Here is a 27,555-nt window from a genome sequence, read left to right as displayed (position 1 = left end):
ACAAGACAAGTATGCTCACCTTACCACTCTTATTCAAAATAGCCCATGCAAGTCCTAGCTAGAGCAACCAGGCAAAACAAAGATATACAAAGTATCCAAATAGGAAAGGAATAAGTAAAACAGTCATTATTTGCAGATGATAGGACCTTATATATCAAAAATCCCGAAGACTCTTAATTTAAATTAATGGATCTAATCAGTGACTTCAGTAAAGCTGCACAAATTAAACCCAATATACAGAAATCAGTTGCACTCTATACACTAACATACATCTGAAAAGGAAAAAAAAAATCTCATTCACAAACACATCAAAAACAATAATAAATACAGAGGAATAAATTTAACCAAGGAAGTAAAAGATCTGTATAATGAAAACTACATAACTTTGCTAAAAGAAATTGAAGACAACATAAACAAATGGAAAGACATCTCGTGTTCACAGTTTCAAGAGATAATATTGTTAAGATGTTCACACTACCCAAAGCAGTCTACAGATTCAGTGCAATTCCTATCCAAATCCAATGTAATTTTTCACAGAAATAGAAAAAATAATGCTCAAATTTGTTTAGAACTGCAGAAGATCCCTAATAGATATAATCATCATGGGAAAGAACAATAAAACTAGAGGTATCACACTTCCTAGTTTCAAACTATACTACGAAGCTATGGTAATTAAAATTTGGTACTGGTGTAAGATAGATGCATGGACCCATGGAACAAAATAAAGAGCCCAGAATTAAGTCCCTGCATATAAGGTCAATTAGGGGATCAGGAACATAACATGGGAAAACTGCATAACCACATGTAGAAAAAGAAAACTGGACCCCTAATTTATACAACTCACAAAAATTGCCTTGAGAGGGACTTGAAGACTTAAACATAAGACCTGAAACTGTAAAACTCTTAGGAAAAAAACATGGGTAAGAACCTTCTTGACATTGGTCTTGACATGGTATTTTGTATATGACAACAAGAGTACAAACGACAAAAGAAAAAATAATCAGTAAGTGGGACTATATCAAACTTGAAATCTACACTGTAGAAGAGAAACAATAAAATGAAAAGACAGCTATGGAATGGTAGGAAGTATCTGCAAACCATGTATTGGATAAGGAGCTAATATCCAAAATTTATAAAGAACTCATACAATTAAAAAATCTGATTAAAAAATGGGCAGAGGAAGAGTAGAGACATTTTTTCCAAAGAAGATATCCAAATGGCCAACAGGTACATGAAAAGGTGCTCAGTATCACTAATCATCAGGGAAATGCAAATAAAAACCAAAATAAGATGGCCATAATAACAGATGTGAGGTGCTATCATCAAAAAGAATTGTTGATTAAGATGTGGAGAAAAGGGAACCCTTGTGCACCGGTAGTGGGAATGTAAATTGGTGCAGCTACTATAGAAAGCAGTATGGAGGCTCCTTAAAAAATTAAAGACAGCACTATCATAATATAGAAATTTCACTTCAGAGTATTTATTCAAAGGAAATGAAATCACTATCCCCAAAGGATATCTTCACCGTCATGTTCCTGCCAGCATTATTTACAATAGACAATATATGGAAACGATGTAAGTGTCCATTGGATGAATGGATAAGGAAAATGTGGTATATATACACACAATGGAATGCTATTCAGCCATGAGAAAAAAAGAAATCCTGCTATGTGTGACAACATGGGTGGACCATGAGGTCATTAAGATAAGTGAGATAGGTCAGACAAAGACAGACAATTTAGGATATCTCTTATATGTGGAATCTAAAAGAAAACGAATGCAAAACAACAACAACAACACAAAAAACCAGTAGAATGGTGTTGCTAGGGCCTGGGGGCTGGAGGAATGGGAGTGATTTTGTTTAAGGGTATATACTTGGAACTAGTAGATAAAAACCATGGAGATCTAACACACAGGACAGTGGTTCTACACAACAAAACCGTATTATAAAGACTAGATCTTAATTGTTCCCATCACTAGAGGAGATTATAATTATGTGACATGATAGAGGTATTAGCTAGTGCTACAATGGCAATCATACTACAGTATAAATTTATCATTGCGTTGTAAACCTTAATTTACATGCTATATGCTGGTAATATCCCAAAAAAGGAGGTAAAAATCAGATCAAGCTTTCTTCCTCCAGCTCCTCCACACCCCACCTTCATTCCTCTATACCTTTCATCTTCCCCTAGAATACAAATGAGGTCTTCCTACACCTATATGGTGCTATAATACTTAGTACTTTTCTCTTCCTGCAATTACTTGTTTGTCTCTGACCTCCACCAAACTGCAAAGCCCCTTAAGATACAGAGAGATATTATTCTTAATATTACCAGCATCTGGAATAGCACCTGAATGAATGCATACATGAGTGGAAGATTTTCATGCAAAACTGGTTAACAGTCAAATTAAACTCTAGGTCTGCCATTTATATACCCCATTTAGGTGAGATTTACCAAGTTTTCACCACAAATTCACCCTGTAACTTAAGAACAAGGAAGGAAAAAAAAGGGGCAGGGGGAGGAGATCATTGATAGTATAACATCTTTCAAATGGAGCTGAAAAATAATCTTAAAAAAAAAAAAAAACCACAAACATACTACATGCAACTTTTAACATAGCCAAAAATCTGCATGAGCCTGAGAAACAGAATTTTCTTATTTATTTGGCCTATGACTCTAGAGCCATAGGCCAAATAAATAATGGATGCTGGTAAACTAACAGTATGAGAAATGTGATTTATATATAACATAGAAAAACACTTGCTATTTTAAAATACAAAATTATTAAAATGCAAGACCATCAGTGGCTAAGTTGGTTCTTTCACTGGATCCTCCTGATTTTCTTTTACCTAGATGGGTGGTTTAATTCAGTCAGATTGTGATGTGATGATGTTATATAAATAACAACCCACAATCACCGTGGCTTTCAAAGACAAACATTTGTTTGTTGCACATAGTTATATGGACTGGCTATGATGGCTGTGTTCCAGACTGTGGATCAGGTTCAGATCTGCTCCCTGTGCCTATCATTCTGGGGCCTAGGAAGAAAGAGCACCTGAGGCATGCTGTTCTTATAGAAAAGGAATACAACCATGGAAGCACATATGGTGTTTATGCTCAGGTATGGTATATATTATGTTTTTTCACATCTTATTAGCCAAAGCAAGCCATGAGGCCAAGGTCAACATCAATGGGTCAGGAGGTACACTCACTCTTTTCCATGGAGGGGAAGGGAAAAGGGACTGTTGACTAAACAGTGACACAATCTACCAAAATGTGTTTCACTCAAACACTTTTCACCACTGTGGTCTTTTTTTTTTAAATTTATTTCTTTTAGAGAGAGCGTGTGAACAGGGGGAAAGGGCAGAGAGAGAGGAAGGAGAACATTAGACTCCCCACTGAGTGGGGAGCCCCACAGAGGGCTCCATCTCAAGACCCTGAAATCATGGCTTGAGCCAAAATCAAGAGTCTGATGCTCAACCTACTGAGCCACCCAGGAGAGCCCCTCACTGCTATGTTCTTAAAGATACAGGAGGATGGCAAAGATATAGTGGATAAGACCCAGCTCTGATTTTTATTATATAGTTAAAAAGTGCTACAACAGTCCTTGTTCCAATGAATATGCTAACAAATATATCAAAGAGCAGATAACTTGAAACTCATAATTTATATTTTGCTTTACTCATTTACTCTGCTCCCCCCAAGAAATTTAGTCCACGTTTGCTAGAGATAAAGCAAAACAAGTAACTAAAGTGTCAAACATTTTTGTTATTCCTGCTCATTTGTTTGACTTAAAAGCACTCACCTAAAATGACTCTTGGTTGAAGTTAATAAATAAAAACTGCAATTACAAAGTGACTAATACTAGTTAAACCCTTATGTAATCACAACTAATAAGCTATGACAAAAGCTTAACTGTGCGACAATCTCATTTCTTAACAAACTCTCTATTCCTGAACCAAAAAAAGAGAATAAAGGAAAAACATTTTTAGCTCAAAAAGTAGAAAGGGAAGAGTAAAACAAACCTGAGGAAAGAATGATTAATTCTATCAATCAAGATTGAATAGAATTAATACACTAAAACTATTAGAATATTTTAAAAACCTATTAGAATATTTTAAAAATAAAACTGATAAATTGAAGGGCTGCTTTTTTGGCAGGAAGGGGCTAAGCAATTCTATACTAATCAAATTGTAGAAAAGGGAGATTATTTCCTTGTGCTGAAACTTAGCAAGGGCAAAAAAGAGTTGTTACTAATAAACCTACTTATTTTACTCTTAAAGTTTCAGGTGTGGTAAGTTATGCAGATTGTAGGCCCCAGTTTATTAGCACAGAACTCACAATATTATTCATCTCTTCTATCAGTGCCTTAGAACTTTAATTTTAGTAAGTTACTGTCATTATTTAAGCATTAACTTTTCTTTGTATTAGCAAAGTTTCCATTCTTTATAAAAACAGGACATATTATACTTTAATTATAAGAAGTACCTGCTCATCACTACAGAAATCACACAAAAACTCAATAACTAAAACCATCTTATGGTTTCATCCTGTCATTTTACAAATGAGGTAGATAAGCCAAGAAGATGAAGTAATTAATATAAAATTCCAGAGCTGAGATTAACTCCAGTCTCATGGTTCCTGGTCTATTTTTGTAAGCACTGCATAGTTGCTCCCCAGACACAAGGCCAAGAAATTATCCTAAACATTTTGTAAAATATTAGCCTGTCTGGTTCCAAATGATTCTGATCATTAGATATAAAAGCTGAAGCACAGAGAGACCAAGTATGTTGGCAATTAGATATCTTTGCCACATTCTCCTAAACAGGAAGCTTTAAAGAGGAGAAAACCAAACCTATCCTCATGCATCAGAACATCCTCCCTTTACCTTTAAACTCCTGAAAGTATATACTTAAAGGCCAGCTTTCTTGAGTTGTGAAGGCCTCTTCCCTCTCATCTCCCAGGATTACAGAACTTAGAATTACATGGACAGAAGAGGGGCCTTTGGACCTGTTTTGTGGGAGAATAATCATATTACTTATCCAGTTTCAGACCTGGTGCCAGAATTTGCAAGGTCTGTGTATTTGCAGATTTCAAGTGCCAATGAGAGCTTACTGAATGGTACTGGGGGACATGGCATATGACAGCTCTTTCCAGTCAGCTAATTTAGGTGATGCTGCTGCCTTAGGAGCTTTAGGATTATAAAGTAGAAAAAGGCTTTATGGACAGGAATTGGGGATTAAAAAAAAAAAAAAAGAACTTGCCTATTTAGCTGATCCTGTTTCCCTAGAGTTCTAGTTCCACTCCCTGATAAATTACTGATACCTTAAGCTGCAAAAGAAGTCTTAAAACTCATTTTTCAGATTTTTATTTGGAAATAAATATTTCAACAGTGGTCCACATCATCTCTTAAAGACCTCACTTAACTTACCTGTACTGGACAAACCAGCCTGTCTTCCATTAGGATATATAAACTTCAAGACATTTCAGAGCAAATAAAAACCCTCAGTGATTTTTAAGAGTGGTAACAACCTGAGAATTCAGACTAAGTAGTCTCTAGTGAAAAGATACTCTGATTTACATTTTAAGATTTGCTAACACACTACCTTAAAAAACAGGCACAAACATGAAGAAAAATGAGCAATCTAAGAATTATTAGACATGAAAATTATTGCTTAAGGACAAGAACAGTAGAACGGATAATGAAAAAAAACTACATCAGTATCAGGAAGACAAGGTTATTAATAAACATTCCTTTTACACTTCATTCTAAATTATTCTTGAATTATAAACTAGAATCTCATATGAAGTGCTTTGTTTTTGGACTATTATGTTTCATTGATCTCTTTCTGTATCCTAATGCTAATGCCATACTCCTAATATCTGTCATTTTATAGTACATTTCATTATTTGGAAAAACAAGTTTTCCTTTCATTAATTAACATTTTTTAAAGTCTACTTTTTTTTTTTAAGATTTTCTATATTAGGGGCGCCTGGGTGGCTCAGTTGGTTAAGCGTCTGCCTTTGGCTCAGGTTATGATCCCAGGGTCCTGGGATCCAGCCCTGCACTGGGCTCCTTGGTCAGCAGGGACCCTGCTTCTCCCTCTCCCTCTGCCTGCAGCTCTCCTTGCTTGTGCTCTTTCTCTCTCTCAAATAAAAGAAAATAAAAATTTAAAAAAATTATATTTTAAATAAATAAAATCTTTAAAAAAAAATTTAAAAAGGGTGCCTGGGTGGCTCAGTTAGTTAAGCTTCTGCCTTCTGCTCAGGTTATGATCCCAGGGTCTTGGGATCAGGTCCCACATTGGGCCCCTGCTCAGCAGGGCCCCTGCTTCTCCCTTTCCCTCTGCTGCTATCTGTCAAATAAATAAAATCTTAGGGCGCCTGGGTGGCTCAGTTGGTTAAGCGACTGCCTTCGGCTCGGGTCATGATCCTGGAGTCCTGGGATCGAGTCCCACATCGGGCTCCCTGCTCAGCGGGGAGTCTGCTTCTCCCTCTCCTGCTCCCCCCTCCTGTGCTCTTTCTCTCTCTCACTCTCTCTCTCAAATAAATAAATAAAATCTTTAAAAAAAAAAAAAATAAAAAAAAAAATAAATAAAATCTTAAAAAGAAGAAAAAGATTTTATTTTTTAGAGAGAGAAAGCACACATGTGGGCGAGTATGAGCGGGGGAGGGGCAGAGGGAGAGGGAAAAGCAGACTCCCGCTAAGCCCAGAGTCCAACAGGGGGCTCAATCTCAGCATGACCCTGAGATCATGACCTGAGCTGAAGTCAGACACTTAATTGACTAAGCCACCCAGGCACCCCTAAAAGTCTTACTTTTTTCTAACATTTATAAACTTTAGGATTAGGTGGTTAAATTCTGCATTTAAAATCTCATTATAATTTTTCATTGGGATTAAATTTATATATTATATTAAAATATAAAATACAGGGGACACCTGGGTGGCTCAGTTGGTTAAACATCTGTCTTTGGCTCAGGTCATGATCTTGGGGAACTCGAATGGAGCCCCACATTGGGCTTCCTGCTCAGCGGGGAGCCTGCTTCTCCCTCTCCCTTTATCCCTCCCCACCACTCATGCTCACGTGCGCTCTCTCTCTCAAATGAGTGGATAAAATCTTTAAAATGTATATATAAAATGCAAATGATTAAAAGAATGGCCACTTGGCAATTCTGACTCTTCACATTAAATTCATGTTTCTCCATTTATGCAAGTCTTTTATATCCTTTCATAAAATGCCAAAGATTTTTCGTAAGTCTACTGCTATGCTATTTTCAGTGTACATGTTTTCCATTTTTCCCCTGTTACTATAGGAATCCTATTGACTCAAATATGCTTTGGTTTCATCCACCTTACTGGACTCATTACATACAAGTTTTTAGATACTTTTCATGAGTTTTATAGATATTTTCTATTTGCAAAGAATGGTAATTTTACTTAAAACATTTTCTCTTTTTGTATTTTTTAGTTAAAATGATTTGTTCAGAAACACTATAACAGGAACATCTGGGTGGTTCAGTCAGTTAAACTGCTGCCTTAGGCTCAGGGCATGATCCAGAGTCCTGGGATTGAGCCCTGCATTGGGTTCTTTGCTCAGTGGGGAGTCTGTTTCTCCCTCAGCCTCTCTCCCTGCTTGTGCTCACTCTGTCAAATAAATATATAAAATCTTTAAAAAAAAAAAGATTCTCTATAACAGTATTAAATAATACTGATGACAGAGGGCATTCTTGATTGATCTTGGTTTAATGGGCATACCACTGTTTTTCCATTAAGGATGGTGTTTGAGGAGCGCCTGGGTGACTCAGTGGGTTAAGCATCTGCCTTCAGCTCAGGTCATGATCTCAGGGTCCTGGGATCTAGCCATCTGGCTCCCTGCTCAGTCTGGAGTCTGCTTCTCCCTCTGCCCCTGCCCCTACTCATACTCTCTCTCGCTCATAAATAAAATCTTAAAACAAATTCAATTCAGTTTTATTTACTTAATATAGTGCTTACTGTGTGCCAGACACTGAGTACTTTTCATATATTACCTCATGGAACCTTTATAATCACTCTGTAAAGTACATTTTCTTACTTCTTCCATTTGAGAAATGAGGAAACCGAGGCATACGAGTTACATAGTTCTTATAAGTGGCTGAGTCAGAAGTGAATGCAGAGATTTGGATTCAGATTTCATACTCTTGAAACCATTCTTAGATTCTTGCTAATAAACACTTCTTATCTAAGTTTTCTTCAGAAATTTTGCACATATTTTCATTAGTAAGATCAGTCTATAAATCTTTTCTCTTAAAGATTTTTTATTTATTTATTTGAGAGAGAGAGAGAGCACAAGTGGGAGGTAAGGGCAGACAGACTCCTCCCCGAGCAGGGAGCCCAACTCAGGGTTCGATCCCAGGACCCCGAGATCACGACCTGGGCTGAAGGCAGATGCTTAACTGACTGAGCCACCCAGGTGGCCTAGTCTATAGATCTTTCTCATACTATACTTGTTTGGTTGGTTTATCCAGTAGATAAACCAATAGAATAGGGCAAAAGTGATAGTCACTTCTAAGATTAGGTCAAGAAAACACTGTGGCTTCTCCACTGGACTCTCTCAGATCATTCACTATGGGGAACTAGCTGCCATGTCTTAAGGAGACTCAGGTAGCTCTGTGGAGAGGCTTAAAAGAACCCAAACTCCCATTCCAATAGTTGAAAGGAACTGAGGCCTGTTAACCCTCACATGAGAAAGCTTGGAAGGATCCTACAGCCTTCAGAGATAATTGCAGCACCAGTAAACAGACTGACTATAACCTGACAAGACCCACCAGGTTAAGCCATTTCCAGATTCTCAACTTTCAGACAATGGGTGAGGTAATACAGGTGTGTTGCTTTAAACTGCAGAATTTTAGGGTAATTTGTTATGCAGCACTAGATAATGAATAAACTTTCCATTATATTTCAGTATCATAAGAATCTGCTGTTTCTCAAAGGTTGACTAGAAGTGCCAGGTGAAATCTGATGCTCTGGGAAGACATGTTCAATAAACTTCTAGAATTTTTTCTAGGATACAAGTCAATTCAGATTATTTAAACTTCCTTCTATACATAAATTTATTTTTTTATATTTTCTAAGAAAATGGCCCATTTCTTATACATTTTAAATATGGTGATATAAAATCTAAACTCTCTTCTGTATCTATGGGTATACTCCCTTTTAATTTTTGATATATTTTCTCTATTTTTTTTCCTTTTTTAATCTCACCAGTGACTTTTCTATTTTATAAGTGAAAAAATGATGGATTTATCCAGGCTACTGATTTGAAGGTTTTGTATTCTATTTAATTGTTTACTTCATCCTTATTAATTCCTCCTCTCCCTTTTCAGCTTATTATTTTTTAGCTTTTTAGCTTATTATCACTATCCCACTAGTATTAATAACGCAGTAATTTTCTCAGTGCTATTTATTTTTATATCATCTTAAATTTCACTCTTGATTTTTCTTTTTAAGTGTTATTTTAACTAGAATTTTACAATTAATTTTTTTTAAATTTGATACCTTTTAAATGTTTCATTTGGCCTTAATTGTTGCTTAGTTATACTGAATATGGCCAAAGAATGCAGAATCTATGGTTATAGTTCTTGTGAATTTATTATGATTAATGTTGCCACCTTCTACATAACCAATTTTTGAAAGGTATCTGTGGATAAAAACAATGCTTATCCTCTTACTATTTAGTACAGAATTTTCCTTTGCAGTGCTACTGAAATCCTTTTAATCATCATTTCTGTTTGTTTCCATGATTCATTAATTTCCAAAAGAAAACCTTATACTGTGAAAAAATTTCTGCCATTTGTAACACCCTTTAATATATGGATAGAATATACTTGGTCTGGGACGCCTGGGTGGCTCAGTCAGTTAAGCATCTGCTCAGGTCATGATCCCAGGGTCCTGGGATTGACTTCCTACATCGGGCTCCTTGCTTAGCAGGGAGCCTGCTTCTCCCTCTGCCTGCTGCTCCCCCTGCTGTGCTCTCTCTACCTGACAAAAAAATAAATAAAATCTTAAAAAGCAAAACAAAACAAAAAAGAATAGACTTGGTCTTACAGCTGTCTTCAGACTTTCATCTGCATCTTATATGTATATAAATAGGTGTGTGTGTGGGGTATATGTGTTAAATACAGCTTAAGTAAATATCAGATTTTGACAAATTTTTGAGTGGCAGTTTGTTTTCCAATTACTTTATAAATACTAAAATTCACATGGTGAACAACACTTGTTTTTAGTACATCTTTGACATCTAAAATATTTAAACATGTAAATCTAATTACTATATTATCTTCATAAAAGAACACTTCAATCCTTTTCTACTAAGTAAACAATAAGTAAATGAATGTATTATATGTATTTAAAATAGTAGAGATCTTTAATAAATTATAATGTACACAAGCTTTGGAATTCATGATAGAAATTTATGAAAAATGAAAAAATACAGTATTAGAAAAGATTCTCATTCATATTTTCACACATTTTTAATAAAAATAACTATTCCAAAAACTAATATACTCATGTCCAAAAGAATTGAGTAGCTTGATAATAAAATGAAATATCTTCAGAAGGCCCAGTTCAAGATGGTGACATAGGAGGATCCTTAACTCACCTCCTCCTATGGATATACCAAATCTACAACTATGTACAGAATAATTTCCTCTGTAAGAAAAGCAAAAAATAGCTAACTTACATCTATACATCAGGCTAACAAGAAAAAAAACCCATGTTGAAATGGATAGGACAGGCTGAGACACAATCTAACCATAAACCCCACTATCAGTGCAGCAATCCACAATCATGAGGACATAGAAGCAAAAACCTTATATTAATAAACTGAATTCAACAATACATTAAAAAGATCATACACCATGATTAAATGGGATTTATTCCAGGAATGAAAGAACTGATTTGCTGAGACATCAGCAAATCAGTCAATGTGAAATGCAACATTAATTAAGAATAAAAGGGGAATGTTGAAAAAGAAAACCAAAGCTGGTGGCATCACAATTCCAGACTTCAAGCTCTATTACAAAGCTATAATCATTAAGACAGTATGGTACTGGCACAAAAACAGACACATAGATCAATGGAACAGAATAGAGAGCCCAGAAATGGACCCTCAACTCTATGGTCAACTAATCTTCGACAAAGCAGGAAAGAATGTCCAATGGAAAAAAGTCTCTTCAACAAATGGTGTTGGGAAAATTGGACAGCCACATGCAGAAGAATGAAATTGGACCATTTCCTTATACCACACACAGAAGTAGACTCAAAATGGATGAAAGACCTAAATGTGAGACAGGAATTCATCAAAATCCCTAAGGAGAACATAGCAGCAACCTCTTCGACCTCGCCACAGAAACTTCTTCCTAGACACATGGCCCAAGGCAAGGGAAGCAAGGGGAAAAATGAACTGCTGGGACTTCATCACGATAAAAAGCTTTAGCACAACAAAGGAAACAGCAACAAAACCAAAAGACAACCGACAGAATAGGAGAAGATATTTGCAAATGACATATCAGATAAAGGGCTAGTATCCAAAATCTATAAAGAATCTATAAAGAACTTATCAAACTCAACACCCAAAGAACAAATAGTCCAATCAAGAAATGGGCAGAAGACATGAACAGACATTTCTCCAAGGAAGACATCCAAATGGCCAACAGACACATGAAAAAGTGCTCAACATGGCTTGGCATCAGGGAAATACAAATCAAAACCACAATGAGATACCACCTCACACCAGTCAGAATGGCTAAAATTAACATGTCAGGAAATGACAGATGTTGGCGAGGATGCAGAGAAAGGGGAACCCTCACACACTCTTGGTGGGAATGTAAGCTGGTGCAGGAACTCTGGAAAACAGTATGGAGGTTCCTCAAAAAGTTAAAAATAGTATTTACCCCAGAGATACAAATGTAGGGATCTGAAGGGCCACCTGCACCCCAATGCTTATTGCAGCAATGTCCACAATAGCCAAACTATGGAAAGAGCCCAGATGTCCATGGACAGATGAGTGGATAAAGAAGATGTGGTGTATATATATATATACATACACACACACACACAATGGAATATTATGCAGCCACCAAAAAATGAAATCTTGCCATTTGTAATGACGTGGATGGAACTAGAGGGTATTATGCTAAGCGAAATAAGTCAATCAGAGAAAGACAATTATCATAAGATCTCACTAATATGTGGAATTTGAGAAACAAGGCAGAGGATCATAGCGGAAGAGAGGAAAAATGAAACAAGAAGAAACCAGAGAGGGAGACAAACCATAAGAGACTCTTAATCTCAGGAAACAAACTTAGGGTTGCTGGAATGGAGGGCGTGGGAAGGATGGGGTGGCTGGGTGATGGACACTGGGAAGGGTATGTGTTGTGATGAGTGCTGTGTATTTTGTGAGACTGATGAATCACAGACCTATATCCCTAAAACAAGTAATACATTATATGTTAACAAAAAAAAATGTATCTCATCTCAATAGATGGAGAAAAAAAAGCATTCAACAAGATTCAACATCCATTTATGATAAAACTATCAATAAAGTGGGTATAGAGGAAATGTACCTCAACATAGTAAAAGCTATATGACAAGCCCCCAGCTAACATCATACCCAATGGAGAAATACTGAATGTATTTTCCTCTAAGATCACGAATAAGATAAGGATGCCTATACTCATCACTTTATTCAACATAATATTGGAATTCCCAGCCAAAGTAACAATGCAAGAAAAAGAAATGAAAGGAATACAAATTAGAAAGGAAGAAACAAAACTGTCATTATTTACAGATGACATAGAAAAGTCTAAAACTTCATCAAAAAACTGTTAGAATAAACAATTTATTGTTTTATTCTAATTTAGTAAAGTTGCAGAATACGAAATTTAGTAAAGTCATAGAATACAAAATCAGTATATGAAAATGTTGGTATTTCTATTCACTAATAATGAGCTAACAGAAATCAAGAAAATCCATTTACAACTGCATCAAAAATAATACCAGAATAAATTTTACTAAGAAGGTGAAAGATCTGGACACTGACAAGCATAAGACATTAATGAAAACAAAGTGAAGAAAACACGAATGGAAAGATATTCCATGCTCATGAACTAAAAGAACTAATATTGTTAAAATGTCCATGCTACACAAAGCAATGTATAGATTCAGTACAATCCCTATGAATATTCCAATGACACTGTCAACAGAAATGGAACAAATATTCCTAAAATGTGTATGGAACCACAAGAGAGAACCAAAGCAATCTTAAGAAAGAAAAACAAACCTGGAAGCATCGAGGTCCCTAATTTCAAATTATATTATAAAGCTACAGTAATTGGGGTGCCTGGGTAGCTCAGTCATTAAGCGTCTGCCTTTGGCTCAGGTCATGATCCCAGTATCCTGGGATCGAGCCCCGCACTGGGCTCCCTGCTCGGCAGGAAGCCTGCTTCTCCCTCTCCCACTCCCCCTGCTTGTGTTCCTGCTCTATCTCTCTCTCTCTCTGTCAAATAAATAAAAATCTTTAAAATAAAAAAAAAAAGCTATGGTAATCAAAACAGTATGGTACTCGGAAAAACACAAACAAAAAAAACAAAACCAGACACAGATCAATGGAACACACAAAATAGAAAGCCTCCCTCCCTCCCAGAAAATTCCATGCAGATATCGTCAATTAATCTTCAACAACAGAGCCAAGAATACACAATGGGGAAAGGCCAGTCTCTTCAATAAATCGTGTTTGGAAACCTGGAGAGCTACATGCAAAAAAAATGAAACTGAACCACTAAATTACACCATATACAAAATTAACTCAAAATGGATTAAAATCTTAAACATAAGTCTAGAAAGTATAAAACTTTTGGAAGACAACATAGGTGAGAAGCTCCTTGACAAAGGTCTTAGCGATGATATTTTGGATTTGACATCATAAGGCAAAGGCAACAAAAGCAAAAATAAGTGGGACTACATCAAACTAAGAGGCTTCTGCACAACAAAGTGAAAGGCAACCTAGCAAATGGGAGAAAATATTTGCATATCATATATCTGATAAGGAGTTAATATCCAAAATCAATTTTAAAAAGCATACAATCCAATTAAAAAAGGGGCAGAAGTTCTGAATAATTTTCCTAAGATGATATCTGGATGGCCAACAGGTACCTGAAAAGGTGCTCATCCTCACTAATTATCAGGGAAATGCAAATCAAACTACAGTGAGATACACCTCACTCCTGTTAGTATGGCTATTATCAAAAAGACAAGAAATAACCAATGTTGGGAGGACCTGGATGGTTCAGTCAGTTGAGCATCCAACACTTGGTTTTGGCCAGGTCATGATCTCAGGGTCATGGGATTGAGTCCTGTATCAGGCTCTGTGCTCAACATGGAGTCTGCTTGAGATGCTCTTTCTCTCCCTCTGCCCCTAGCCCTGTTCATGGATGCACATACCCTCTCTCTCTCCAAAATAAATCAATCTTTAAGAAATAACAAGTGTTGGAGAGGTTGGGGAGAAAAGGGAACCGTTGTGCACTGTTGGTGGGAATATAAATTGATGCGGCAACTATGGAACACACTATGGAAGTACTTTAAAATATTAAAAATAAAACTACCATATGATCCAGCAATTCCCTTTCTGGTATTTATCCAAAGGAAACAAAAACAAGTTTGAAAAAATAGTGATGCTTACTGCACAATTACATGCATACCTCAGAGACATTACAGGTTCGGTTCCAGACCATCACTATAAAATGAATATTGCAAAAAAGGAGTCAAATGGATTTTTTGGCTTCCCGGTGCATAAAAAAGTTCAGCTTATACTACACTGTAGTCTGTTAAGTTTGCAATAGCATTATGTCTAAAAAACAATGTATGTGTCTTAACTAAAAAATACTTTATTGCTAAAAAATGCTAGCCATTATTTGATCTTTCAGCAAGTCATAATCACTCATCACCGATCACCTTAACAAATATAATGAAAAAATTTGAAATATTGTAAGAATTACCAAAACGTGACACAGAACATGAAGCAAAAGCTGTTGGAAAATATATTTGCTATATGCAGGGTTGCCCCAAGACTTCAATTTTTTAAAAAAAGTGTAGTATCTACAAAGCACAAAATCTAAGCGCAACAAAATGAGGTGTGCCTGTGTTTACAATAACCAAGAAATGGAAATAACCTAAATGTCCATTAATGGATGGGTGGAGAAAGAAAATGTGGTGTATATATAAAGGCAAATATTATTCTGCCACAAAAAGAAGGAAATTTCGCCATTTGCTACAACATAGATGGACCTTGAGGACATTATGCTACGTGAAATAAGTCTGTCAGACAGAGACAAATGTCCTAAAACACCTCATTGACACAGATAACAGATGTATGGTTGTCTGAGGTGGGGGTGGGGAGGGGGTGAAATGGGTGAAGATGGTTAAAAGGTACAAACTTCCAGTCATAAAATAAAAAAGACCTAGGTATATAATGTACAGCATAGTGACTACAGTTAACATTGTATGATACATTTGAAAGCCACTAAGAGAACAGATCTTAAAAATTCTTCACACACACAAAAATTTGTAATTGTGTAATGAATGTTAGCTAGACTTACTGTGATGATCATTTCACAAAATAAACACACCAAATCATTATGTTGAACACCTGATACTAATATCGATGATATCTCCAAAAAAAATAAAATTAAATACCTTCAGATTATATTTATGAGCTTTATCCAAAATAGTCGGTACCAAGTCATCAGTATTTTCTCCATTCTCATCATTTGTACCAGGTGGGTACCAAGATAGGGCTAGTACACCTAATAGAAAAGACCAAAAAGAAAAATAAATACAGAAACAAGAATGACTGGAGGAATTCTAAAAAAAAAATTTAAGAAGGCGGAATAAAGACCAAATTGTTAACAACAGAAAAGAAACACATTCTCATATAAGTTGCTGTTTTGTTACTGTTGCTGTTAGATACTACCTAGTTATTTAATTACTTTAGTCTATTTATGAACTCTTTATCAAGTATGAATATATTTTAGTTATAGGTTTTACTTTCCAGATTAGGTTTACAGAAAAATTGCACAGGAAGTACAGTTTCCATATATTCTCCTCTTACAAACCCACTCCCCAACCCACATATGGTTCTTGTTATAATAAGAATGTGGTGTACAGTTGTATGGCTTCTGACATAAGCATATCTGCCCACCATTACAGTATCATGCAGAATAGTTTTACAGACCTCAGAACCCTCTGACATCCATCTATTCATCCCTCCTCCCTCACTCCCTTAATTCCCTGGATAATAACTGATCTTTTCAGTATCTCTATTGTTTTGTCTTTTCCACAATGCTAATAGGTGGAATCATAACAGTAACTTTTTCAGACTGGCTTCTTACACTTAGCAATACATAAGGTTCATTTATGTCTTTTTGTGGATTTATAGATCATTCTTTTTACTGCCGCATGATAACTCATTGCATAGATGTACTACAGTCTATCCATTCACCTACTGGACGATACCATGGATGCTTCTAATTTGGGGCAATTAAGAAGATTCAAGAAAAAAAAATTAATTTCTCCCTGTAAGAAAGGCCATTAGAAAAATGCTACTTATTTCTAAATCAACCAACATGCTATTTAGGGCATGGAGAGAAATGCGATGGTACCAAAAGAGAAGCATGTGGAAATATAGGAACTACAAGGTTAGAAACTGGCAGAGAACTAAATTATATGACTTTATAGTAGACCTGCCATGTACAGAGCAGCCCCATCTAGAAAAACAAGAGAACTTTCCTTACAGTTTACAGAAAAAAAAAAAAAAAAGATGTCTATGTCTTCTATCCACTCTGAAAATAAGAATAGCAATAAGAACACAAGAGGTAGAAAAAAGTAATCTATAATACATGAAGTGCTTTAGGGAAGCTTATGACTAGCCATGAAGGGAGTATATTATATACAGAAAAGTGCTGGTAAGAAAAGTGTCTGGAAACAATTGATCAAACATCTAAGCTACCTACTAGCCTAGCTTATAAAAAGAACAGTACCAATCAAGAGTCACAGTAAAAAAAAATTCTCAACATGGAACTTATGAAAAAAATGCTACAAAAAAATAAAAAAGTTGACACAAAATAGTAAAGGAGGAACATATAAAAGAAAGATTATGCCATGAAGCCTAGAAAAATTGTAAGTATACCATTCTTCCATGAAATTCAAAACAAAAGATTACTGTTTCTAGTAATAGATTAGGTTACATAGGCCAACATTTCCATGAAAAAAATTATTAAATAAAATATGGATTACAAAAAACTTCTTAAAGCCAAAGAGCTGGACAGTAAGGAATTACCTGTCCAAATTGAGGCAAAAACATGAAGAGGAGAAGTAAATGAGCAAGAAAGTCAGAATTCCCAAAACATAATTGACAGAAGTAAACCAACCATCAAAACCAGTGGATTAAGTCCCATTTTGACGGTGCTCGGGAAATTCTCTAGCTTTAAAGTGACTAGTATTTTCTACTGTATTGAATAACACAGATAAAGAACATTATCATTATCACAGAAATTTCTATTGGACAGCATTGCTATATTGTTGATTCTCCTAATACCCTAACCATTTCATTCTTATCTACTGATTTTTCTTCCTCCTTATCCTCACTGAAGTTATCCTCTAAGGTTTGAGAAGAATGTTCTTTGTTCCTCATTATTACTTTCTTTCAGCTTTGTATCGTATCAAATTATCATTTCCAAATGTCTATCTCCATACTGTGCTCCACAATCCAATTTATCTTTGTACAGTATCTTTTGGACTATATCACTCATGAGTTCTGAATAAGTAATGGCCTGGGAAATAAGCCAATGATGATCCTCCTCATGAGGATGGCTGGACCACTTAAAATGGTTATGAATCATCACAGCAACCAAAGGTTTCTCTAACACGTATAAACTAAGTATCATTTATAAATAAGATTACTGCATATTTCTACTATTTCAATTGTGTAGTGAAAAGGGATACTTTAAGGTCTATTCTGAGAATATTAGCATTTCATTTTATTATTTTTAAAAAGATTTTACAGAGCACAAGACAGTGCAAGGCACCAGGCACAAGTGCGGGGGGGGGGGGGGGCGGCGCAGAGGGAGAGAATCTTTAAACAGACTCCCCACTAAGCTCAGAGCCCAACAAGGGGCTCTATCTCATGACCCATGAGATCATGACCTGAACTGAAACCAAGAGTCAGACATTTAACTGACTGAGCCACCCAGGCACCCCTAACATTTTATTAAATGCAGATATCATATTGATCATATTGTCTCTCCATAGCACATATCACAGGGCCTTCAATATAAGTGATACCCAATCCTTTTTTTTTAGGTGAAGTCAAATGATGAATCTAAACAGGGTAATAGTTAAGGACATAAGATATGAAATCAGACACCTGGAGAATCAAGTTCCCATTCTACTATTTGATAGGTGTTTAATTTTACTTAAGTTTCCATTTGTAAAACGGGGATAAGTTCAGTTCATTCCCTAAAAGCATGTTTTAAAAATTATAGAGAATGCCTTATATAGAATAAGACCCCCAAAAGTAATTACAAAGAAGGTTATAAAAAGATAATGGCAAATAAATTAGGATACATTTAACTCCACAGAGCTTATGATAGCTTCCCTTATATATAGGTAACTTACTGTTTCTTTCAAACATATAAAACATTACTTCAAACTAAAGATTTAGCAGAAAGGCAAGCCCAGTTCCAGACATAAACACTATTATCACTACACAAGATAACCCATGTTCAACAAAAAGTATAAGGCATATAAAAAAGCAAGAAAAAAATAACTGTCAAGAGGCAAAATAGTCAACAGAAGCAGACTCCAATACGAAACAGATATATAAATAATTAGACAAGGAATATAAAATTACTATGATTAAAACATTAAAGGATCTAATGGAAAGACAGCCATCATATGTGGATCAGGTGGGAAATTATCAGCAGAGACGAAAACTAAGAATCAAATAGTTCAGGGAAGATAGAGTAGGTTGATCCCAAGCTCACCTTCCCCCATGGACACATCTCTGAGATTATAGCTACATTTATGTAACTAGCTCTGAAAATGATCTGAAGACTGGCAGAAAAGACCTTCCAAAGTTAATCATAGACGGGCGGTCACATCAAAAAGGGTAGGAGCCGTGGAGACACAGTTGGGAACCAAAACACTGGGTGAGATTAACCACAAACAGGACTTACACTACAAGCAAAGAGAAAGGAGAGGATTAAACCTCACACCAGGCACCCAAGACACTGGGAAATGCACTGTGAAGATGAGTCCCCATAACATCTGGCCTTGAAAACCAATGGGCCTTAACTTCAGGAGCTTTTGGTATCAGCAAAACTTAACTCCACATACTTTAAAAATTAGCTGGGCTTAACTCCAGGAGAGTCAGACAATAACAGGAAACAGAGTCCTGCCTTTAAAAAGCCAGAATAACAAATAACTCAGCCAGAAACATAGCACAATAGTAGCAGTTTGAAAAGTGCCTGGGGTATACATGAAGGAGATCTACTTAGTAATTTCAGAACATACGCTAGAGGGGTAGGGATCATCAGACTTCTCTAGAAACAAAAATACTGGTGGCTGCCACTTCTCTTCCCCTCCCTGATCCTAGATAGCTGGACACTTGCAGGAGCCAGCATAACACTCTCTACCTATCTTGCTAGCACTATTTACATGCAGATCTGCCCATCGAACCCTCCTGCATTGACAAGCATCCCACCAAAGTGGTTCCTGCCCCCACCATTACTTGGAAGCAGCCCCGGCAGGGACCAGCACCACTCAAAAGTGATGCCTGCCCTGGGGAGAGGGGAAGATAATCCCACACACCAGAATGCCCACAGTTCTAGCATCAAAGCCTCTTCACTGGCTGAGCAAAAAGTAAAGTTTGCTGTTTGGTATCCCACAGCTGTGGTAGACAGGCTAAGTTCAGACACCCTGACTGCTGACCCCACCCACCTACGAGATTGCAGAGGCCTCAAACAGACTTCTCAATTGCACAAATTCTTCCTTGTTTGCCCAAAGCAGGCAAATCAGGTCATTGCAGTTGGCTGGACTGAAGACAAATGCAGTTCAGCCACATTAGGGCACACACAGCATGCAGAGGAGACACCCCTGGAGCACCTGTTTCTGGTGACCAAGGAAGGACTTACAGGGTACCACAGGATCTCTTCTACAGAAGGCACTAGTTTTAAGACAAGGAGACACAGCTGACCTCCCTAATATAGGGACATAAACAGAGAGTCAGACAAAATGAGAAGATGGAGAAATATGTCCCAAATGAAGGAACAAGACAAATCACATCAAAAGAGTTCAATGAAATTAAGATAAGCAAATATGCCTGATAGAGAATTCAAATCAAAGTAGTGGTCATAAAGACAGTCACTGGATTTGACAACAGAGTGGATGAAGTCAGAACTTCAACACAGAAATGTATAGAAAAAGAACCAGTCAGGGACACCTGGGTAGCTCAGTCACTGGGCATCTGCCTTTGGCTTAGGTCATGATCCCAGTGTCCTGGGATCAAGTCCCACATCGGGCTCCTTGCCCAATGGGGAGCTTGCTTCTCCTTCTCCCTCTGCTTGTGTGCGTGCACTCTCTCTCTCTGTCAAATAGATAAATAAATAAAATCTTAAAGAACTCAACTGCTGAGATTAAAAAAAGAAAGAAAAAAACATTAGAGGGAATCAAAAAACTAGAGGATGCAAAAGAACAGATCAGTGATCTGGAAGACAGGGCAATGGGAAGCAAACCAAGCCAAACAACAAAGAGAAAAGAGATTAATAAAAAAATAAGAATGGGTTAAGGAAACTCATCACCAAGTGTAATAGCATCCCTGTTACGGAGATAACAGAAAAAGGAAAGAGAGAAGTGAGGAGAAAATTTACTTGAAAAAATAAAGCTGAAAACTTCCCTAATGTGGGTAAGGAAACAGATATCAGATCCAAGAAGCACACACAGCCCCCAACAAGATGAACCCAAGGTCCACATCAAGACACATAAATGGCAAAAAGTAATAATAAAGAGAGAATTTTAAAATCAGCAAGAGAAAAGTAAACAGTTACATACAAAGGAAACTCCATAAGGCTATCAGCTAATTTCTCAGCAGAACTGTGGAGGCCAGAGGAAAGTGGCATGACATATTCAAAGGGATGAAAGGGAAAAACAAACAAACAAACTTGCAACCAAGAAGACCCAGCAAGGTTATAATTCAGAACAGAACAAGAGGTAGTTTTCCAATCAAAAGTTAAAGGAATTCATCACCATTAAAACAGCCTTACATGATAAACATACTTTTTCAAATCAAAAGAAGAGGCCATAATTACAGATAAAAAAATTATAAAAGAGAACATTTCACAGGTAAAAGCACACATATAGTAAAAGTAGTAGATGAATCACTTATAAAGCCAGTATGGAGGTTAAGACACAAAAGCAGTAAAATGAATTATATTTACAAAAATCATTCAAGGCATACACAAAAGAAAAAGATATGACTATATATATATATGTATATATATATATATATAAAACAAAGGGGGAGTAAAAACTTAGTGCTTTCAGAATGTGTTTGAATTTAAGCAAACATTAACATAGACTGGTATGCATGTTACATATGAACTAATGGAAACCACAAACCAAAATCCTATAATGGATACACACACACACACACACACGCACACACACACACAGAATCCAAGCATAACACTAAAGAAAGCCATCAAACCAAGTTAAGAGAAGACAGAGTAAAACTAAAACAACAAAAAATTAACAAAATGGCAATAAGTACATACCTATCAATAATTTAAATGTAAATGGACTAAATCAAAAGACACAGGGCTACTGAATGGATAACAGAACAAGACCCATCTATATTCTGCCCACAAGAGATTCACTTCAGACCTAACGATACACACACACTGAAAGTGAAGGAGATCTGGAAAAACATACACCATCCAGAAAAAAAAAGAAAAGAAAAACTGTGGTAGCGATACTAATAAGAGACAAAATAAACTTTAAAACAAAGACTGTAGCAAAAGACAAAAAAGGGCATTACATAATGATAAAGGGATCAATCCAACAAGAAGATATAATGATTGTAAGTATCTATACACCCAAAATAGAAGCACCTAAATATATAAAGCAAACATTGACAGACAGAAATGGAGAAATTGACAGTATTACAAAAATAGTAGAGGTCTTTAAAACCCCACTGTATCAATGGTTAGATAATCCACACAGAAAATCAATGAGGAAAAAGTAGCTCTGAATGACACATTAAACCAGATGGGAATTAAGATATATAAAGAACATTCTATCCATAAACAGAATAATATATGTTCTTTTCACATGCACATGCAACATTCTCCAATACATATCACAAAAAACAAGTCTCAATAAATTTAAGAAGATTAAAATCATATATAGCATCTTTTGACCATAATAGTATGAAACTAGAAATCAATTACAAGAGAAAAATCTGGAAAGAACATAAATACAGGGAAGCTAAACAACATGCTACAAAACAGTGAATGGGTCAATGATGAAGTTAAAGAGGAAATAAAAAAATACATGGAGACAAATGAAAGTGAAAATACACCAGTACAAAATCATTGGGACACAGCAAAAGCAGTTCTAAGAGAGAAGTTTATAGCAATACAGGCCTATCTCAAGAAACAAAAAAAAAGGTCTCAAATAAATAACCAAACCCACACCAAGAAGAGCTAGCAAAAGAACAAACCTAGCCAAAAACAGTAGAAGGAAGGAAATGATAATGTTTAGAGCAGAAATAAATAAAATAGCGACCAAAAAAAAAAAAAAAAAAAAGAAGAAACAGAAAAAAGAAAAAGATCAATGAAACCAGAAACTGGTTCCTTGAAAAGATAAAATTGATAAACTTTTAGCCAGACTAACCAAGAAAGAGAGGACTCAAATAAATGAAATCAGAAATGAGGGAGAAATAACCACCAACACCACAGAAATCAAAGATTTTTAAGAGAATATAATGAAAAATTACATACCAACAAATTGGGACAAGGGGCGCCTGAGTGGCTTAGTCAGTTAAGCACCCAACTTGATTTTGGCAGAGGTCATGACCTCAGGGTCAAGAAAGCAAGAACCACATGGGGTTCTGCTCTGGGTATGGACCCTGCTTAGGATTCTTCTTCTCCCTGTGCCCCTCCCACAACTTGCACTCTATTTAAAAAAAAAAAAAAAATTGTCCAAACCCAATGGATTCACAGGTGAATTCTACCAAACATTTAAAGAAGAGTTAATACTTATTCTCAAACTATTCCCCAAAACAGAAGTAAAACTTCCAAATTCATTCTATGAGGCCAGCATTATCCTGACACCAAAACTAGACAAAGACAACACACAAAAAGAAAACTGGAGGCCAAAAACTCTGATGAACATAGATGCAAACTCCTCAACAAAATACCAGCAAGCACAATTCAACAATATATTAAAAGGATCATTCACCACAATCAAGTAGGATTTATTCTAGGGATGCAAGGGTGTTTCAATATTCACAAAACAATCAATGTAATACATCACATTAACAAGAGAAAGGATAAAAATCACATGATCAGCTCAACAGATGCAGAAATAGCAACTGACATAATAATATACTCATTCATGATAAACTCTCAACAAAGTGCGTTTAGAGGTAACATAACCTAATAATGGCCACATATTAAAAACCCACAGTTAACATCCCACCCAATAAAAATTGAAGATTTTTCCTCTATCAGGAATGAAACAAGGATGTCCACCCTCACCATTTTTATTCAGTATAGTACTGAACTCCTAGCTGCAGTAATCAGACAAGAAATAAAAGGTATTAAAACTGGTAAAGAAGAAGCAAAACTGTCACTATTTGCATATGATGTGATTACTAAGAATAAACGAAAAAGTTAAAGTTGCAAGATACAAGAATAATATATAGAAATCTGTTGCATTATCTATGTATTAATGACAAAGTAGCAGAAAGAGAAATTAAGAAAACAATTTTATTTACAATAACACCAAAAATAATAAAATATCTAAGAATAAACCTAACCAAGGAGGTGAAAAACCTGTTCTCTGAAACTATAAAACACTGATGAAAAAAATTAAAGAGGACACAAATAAATGTAAAGATGTTCCATGCTCATGGTTTGGAAGAATTAATATTGTTGAAATGTCTGTATGAACCAAAGCAATCTACAGACTCAATGTAAACTCTATCAAAATATCAACAGCATTTTTCACAGAACTGAAACAAATAATGCTAAAATTTGTATAGAACCACAATATCTCAAAGAGTCAAAGCTATCTTGTGAAGAAGAATTAAGTTAAAGGTATCATACTACCAGATTTCAAGGTATGCTACACAAAGCTGTGGCAATCAAAACAGTATGGTATTGGCCAAAAATAAGACACATAAATCAATGGGACATAATAGAGGGCCCAGAACTAAACCTATGTTTATATGGTCAATTAGTCTATAACAAAAGAGGCAAGAATACACAATGGGAAAAAGAAAGACTCTTCTATAAATGGTGCTGGTAAAGCTAGATAGCTACACGCAAAGAAATGAAACTGGACCACTTTCTCACAGTATACAAAAAAATAAGCTCAAAAGGGATTAAAGACCTAGATTAAAGACCTAAATGTGAGACCTGCAACTATATCTCTCCCTATAAGAAAACAGCAATCTCTGACATTGGCCTTAGCAAATTTTTTCTAGTTATGTCAGCAAAATAAACTATTGGGACTATATCAAAATAAAATCTTTTTCACAGCAAAGGAAACCATGAACAAAATTAAAAGGCAACCTACTAAACAGAAGAAGAAATCTCCAAATCACAGATACAACACCAGTACCACCACCACCAAAAAAAATGAAAAAATAATTTGATTAAAATATGGGCAGAAGACTTGAGTATTTTTTCCAAAGAAGACACACAGATGACCAACAGACATGTGAAAAGATGTTCAACACCACTAATCATCAGGGAACTGAAAGTCAAAACACCTTACATCTGTCAGTATGGCTAGAATCAAAAAGACAAGAAATAACAAGTCTTGGCAAGAATGTGGGAAAAAAAGGAACCCTTGTGCACTGTTGATGGGACTGTAAATTGGTGCAGCCACTGTGGAAAAAGTATGGAGGTTCCTCAAAAAATTAAAAATAGAAATACCATATGGTCAGGGCACCTGGGTGACTCAGTCAGTTAAGCCTCTGCCTGCAGCTCAGGTCATTGAACTCAGGGTCCTGGGACTGAGCCCCACATCAGGCTGTCTGCTCAGTGGGGAGTCTGCTTTTCCCTCTCCTTCTGCCCCTCCCCCATTTGTGCACACGCTTTCTCTCTCAAATAAATAAATAAAACCTTAAATAAAAAATACCTTATGATCCAGTAATTCTACTACTGGGTATTTATGCACAGAAAACAAAAACACTAATTTAAGAAGATACATGCATCCCTATGTTTACTGCAGCATTATTTACAATAGCCAAAATATGGAGGCAGACCAAGTGTCCATCAATAGATAAACTGCTAAAGAAGATATGGTGTGTATATATGTATATACATACACGCAATGGAATATTACTCAGCCATAAAAAGAATGAGATCTCGCCATTTGCAACAACATGGATGAACCTAGAGGATATTATGTGAAGTGAAATAAGTCAGGCAGACAAAACCATGGGACTTCTGTCATATGTGGAACCTAAAAAATAAAGGAACAACAAACAAAGCAGAAACAGACTCATAAATATAGAGAACAAATTGGTGGTTGCCTGAAGGGAGGGAGGTGGGGGATAGGTGAAATGGATAAAGGGTATTTAGAAGTACAAACTTATAGTTAAGGAATAAGTCACAGAGATGAAAGATAACAGCATTGGGAATGTCAATAATATTGTAATAACATTTTATGGTGACAGATGGTGACTACACTTATAGTAGCACTGAGTAATATATAAGATACATTGAACCAATGTTTTGTACACCTGAAACTAATACAACATTGTATGTTAACTATACTTCAATAAAGAGAATCAAATAGAAATGCTAGAAATGAAAAACATGTTAAAAGACGGAGGATACCTTCAACAGGCTCATGAACGGACTGAACAGAGCTGAGGAAAGAGGTAACTTCAAGCAAGTCACAAAGAATGACAATAATTAAAATATAAGATTAAAACAAAACGTCCAACATCCAACAGTTCTAGGATAAACATCAACATTCTACCATACACGTAATTAAAAACTCAGAAGAGGTAGAAATTGATGACAGATACAAAACAACAAATTCAAGAAGCTCAGAGAACACCAAGAAAGATAAATACCAAAACCAACACATATACATATGTTTAAACTGCTAAAAATCAAAAACAGAAACAAAATTTTAAAGTCAGTGCAAAATGACAGAAACACACAGGAAAGTAAAGATACGAAAAGATTTGTAAAAGTTACAGTATATTTCTCATCATAAACCATGATAGAAGATAATGGAATAACATTTTTAAAGTTCCAAAAGGAAAGTAAAACCTCCAAAATCTGACCACTGAGAATTCTATAGCAGAGGAAGCATCATTCAAAACAAAGGATATAAACAAAATTTGAAAGAATTCATTGTATGCAGACCAGCATTACAAGAACATTGAAAATGTAATAAAGAGAAAATTAATATTTGTCCTTTAAATACTTTATAAGATGAATGATTGTTTAAAGCTGTCATCAACAAACTATGGCCCATGAGCCAAATCTTGCCTTTTATGTCTTCTATACATTTGTTTACACGTGGCTACTTTTACACCATAATGCAGACTTGAGTGGTTGTAAAGAGACAATGTGGCCCACAAAACCAAAAATATCACTGGTTCTTTATAGAAGATGTTAGCCAACCTCTGATCTACAAGAAAAAGAGTAGTAATGTACAGGGTCTTCTGTGACAATTATGACAACAATAGCAAAAGATATGGGAGGGAAAAAATTGGGAATATATATATATATTTTTAATTTATTTGACAGAAAGAGAGGCAGCGAGAGAGGGAACACAAGCAGGGGGAGTGGGAGAGGGAGAAGCAGGCTTCCCGCTGAGCAGAGAGCCCGATGCGGGGCTCGATCCCAGGGCCCTGGGATCATGACCTGAGCTGAAGGCAGACGCTTAGACTGAGCCACCCAGGCGCCCCAAATTGGGAATATATTGTGGTAAGGTCCTTATACTACGTACAAAGTATGTCTTATTTGCAAGTGGACTGATGATAAAAAGGTATATTTGGTAAACCTTATGTCAACAACTAAAAAAGAAAAAATAATAAGCAAATAGTGGAGAGTAAATGAATCATAAAAACTATTCAATTAATCCAAAAGAACACAGAAAAAAAGAGGGAACAAAGAAATGGAATAAATAGCATGTGGCTAACAAGACAGATTTCAATCAATCTAATCATATTAATAATCACACTGAGAACAGTCTCAGCATACCATT

General features: G+C 35.9%; 1 protein-coding gene across 2 annotated transcripts in view; it reads right to left on the bottom strand.

Moving 5' to 3' along the window:
* The window catches only part of MANEA (mannosidase endo-alpha), a 71,989-nt gene that overhangs the window by 12,837 nt on the left and 31,597 nt on the right, over positions 1–27,555 (bottom strand). For both annotated transcript variants that reach the window (XM_034991529.1, XM_034991530.1), the window contains one exon: positions 15,736–15,845. In XM_034991529.1, coding sequence (XP_034847420.1) covers positions 15,736–15,845 — 110 coding nt within the window. The remainder of the gene's footprint in view (positions 1–15,735; positions 15,846–27,555) is intronic.

Source organism: Mirounga leonina, unplaced genomic scaffold, assembly GCF_011800145.1.
Source record: "Mirounga leonina isolate KUSES-001 unplaced genomic scaffold, KU_Mleo_1.0 Mir_53, whole genome shotgun sequence".
In the NCBI taxonomy this organism is placed as follows: Eukaryota; Metazoa; Chordata; class Mammalia; order Carnivora; family Phocidae; genus Mirounga; species Mirounga leonina.
This window is presented reverse-complemented; position numbering and strand designations above follow the sequence as displayed.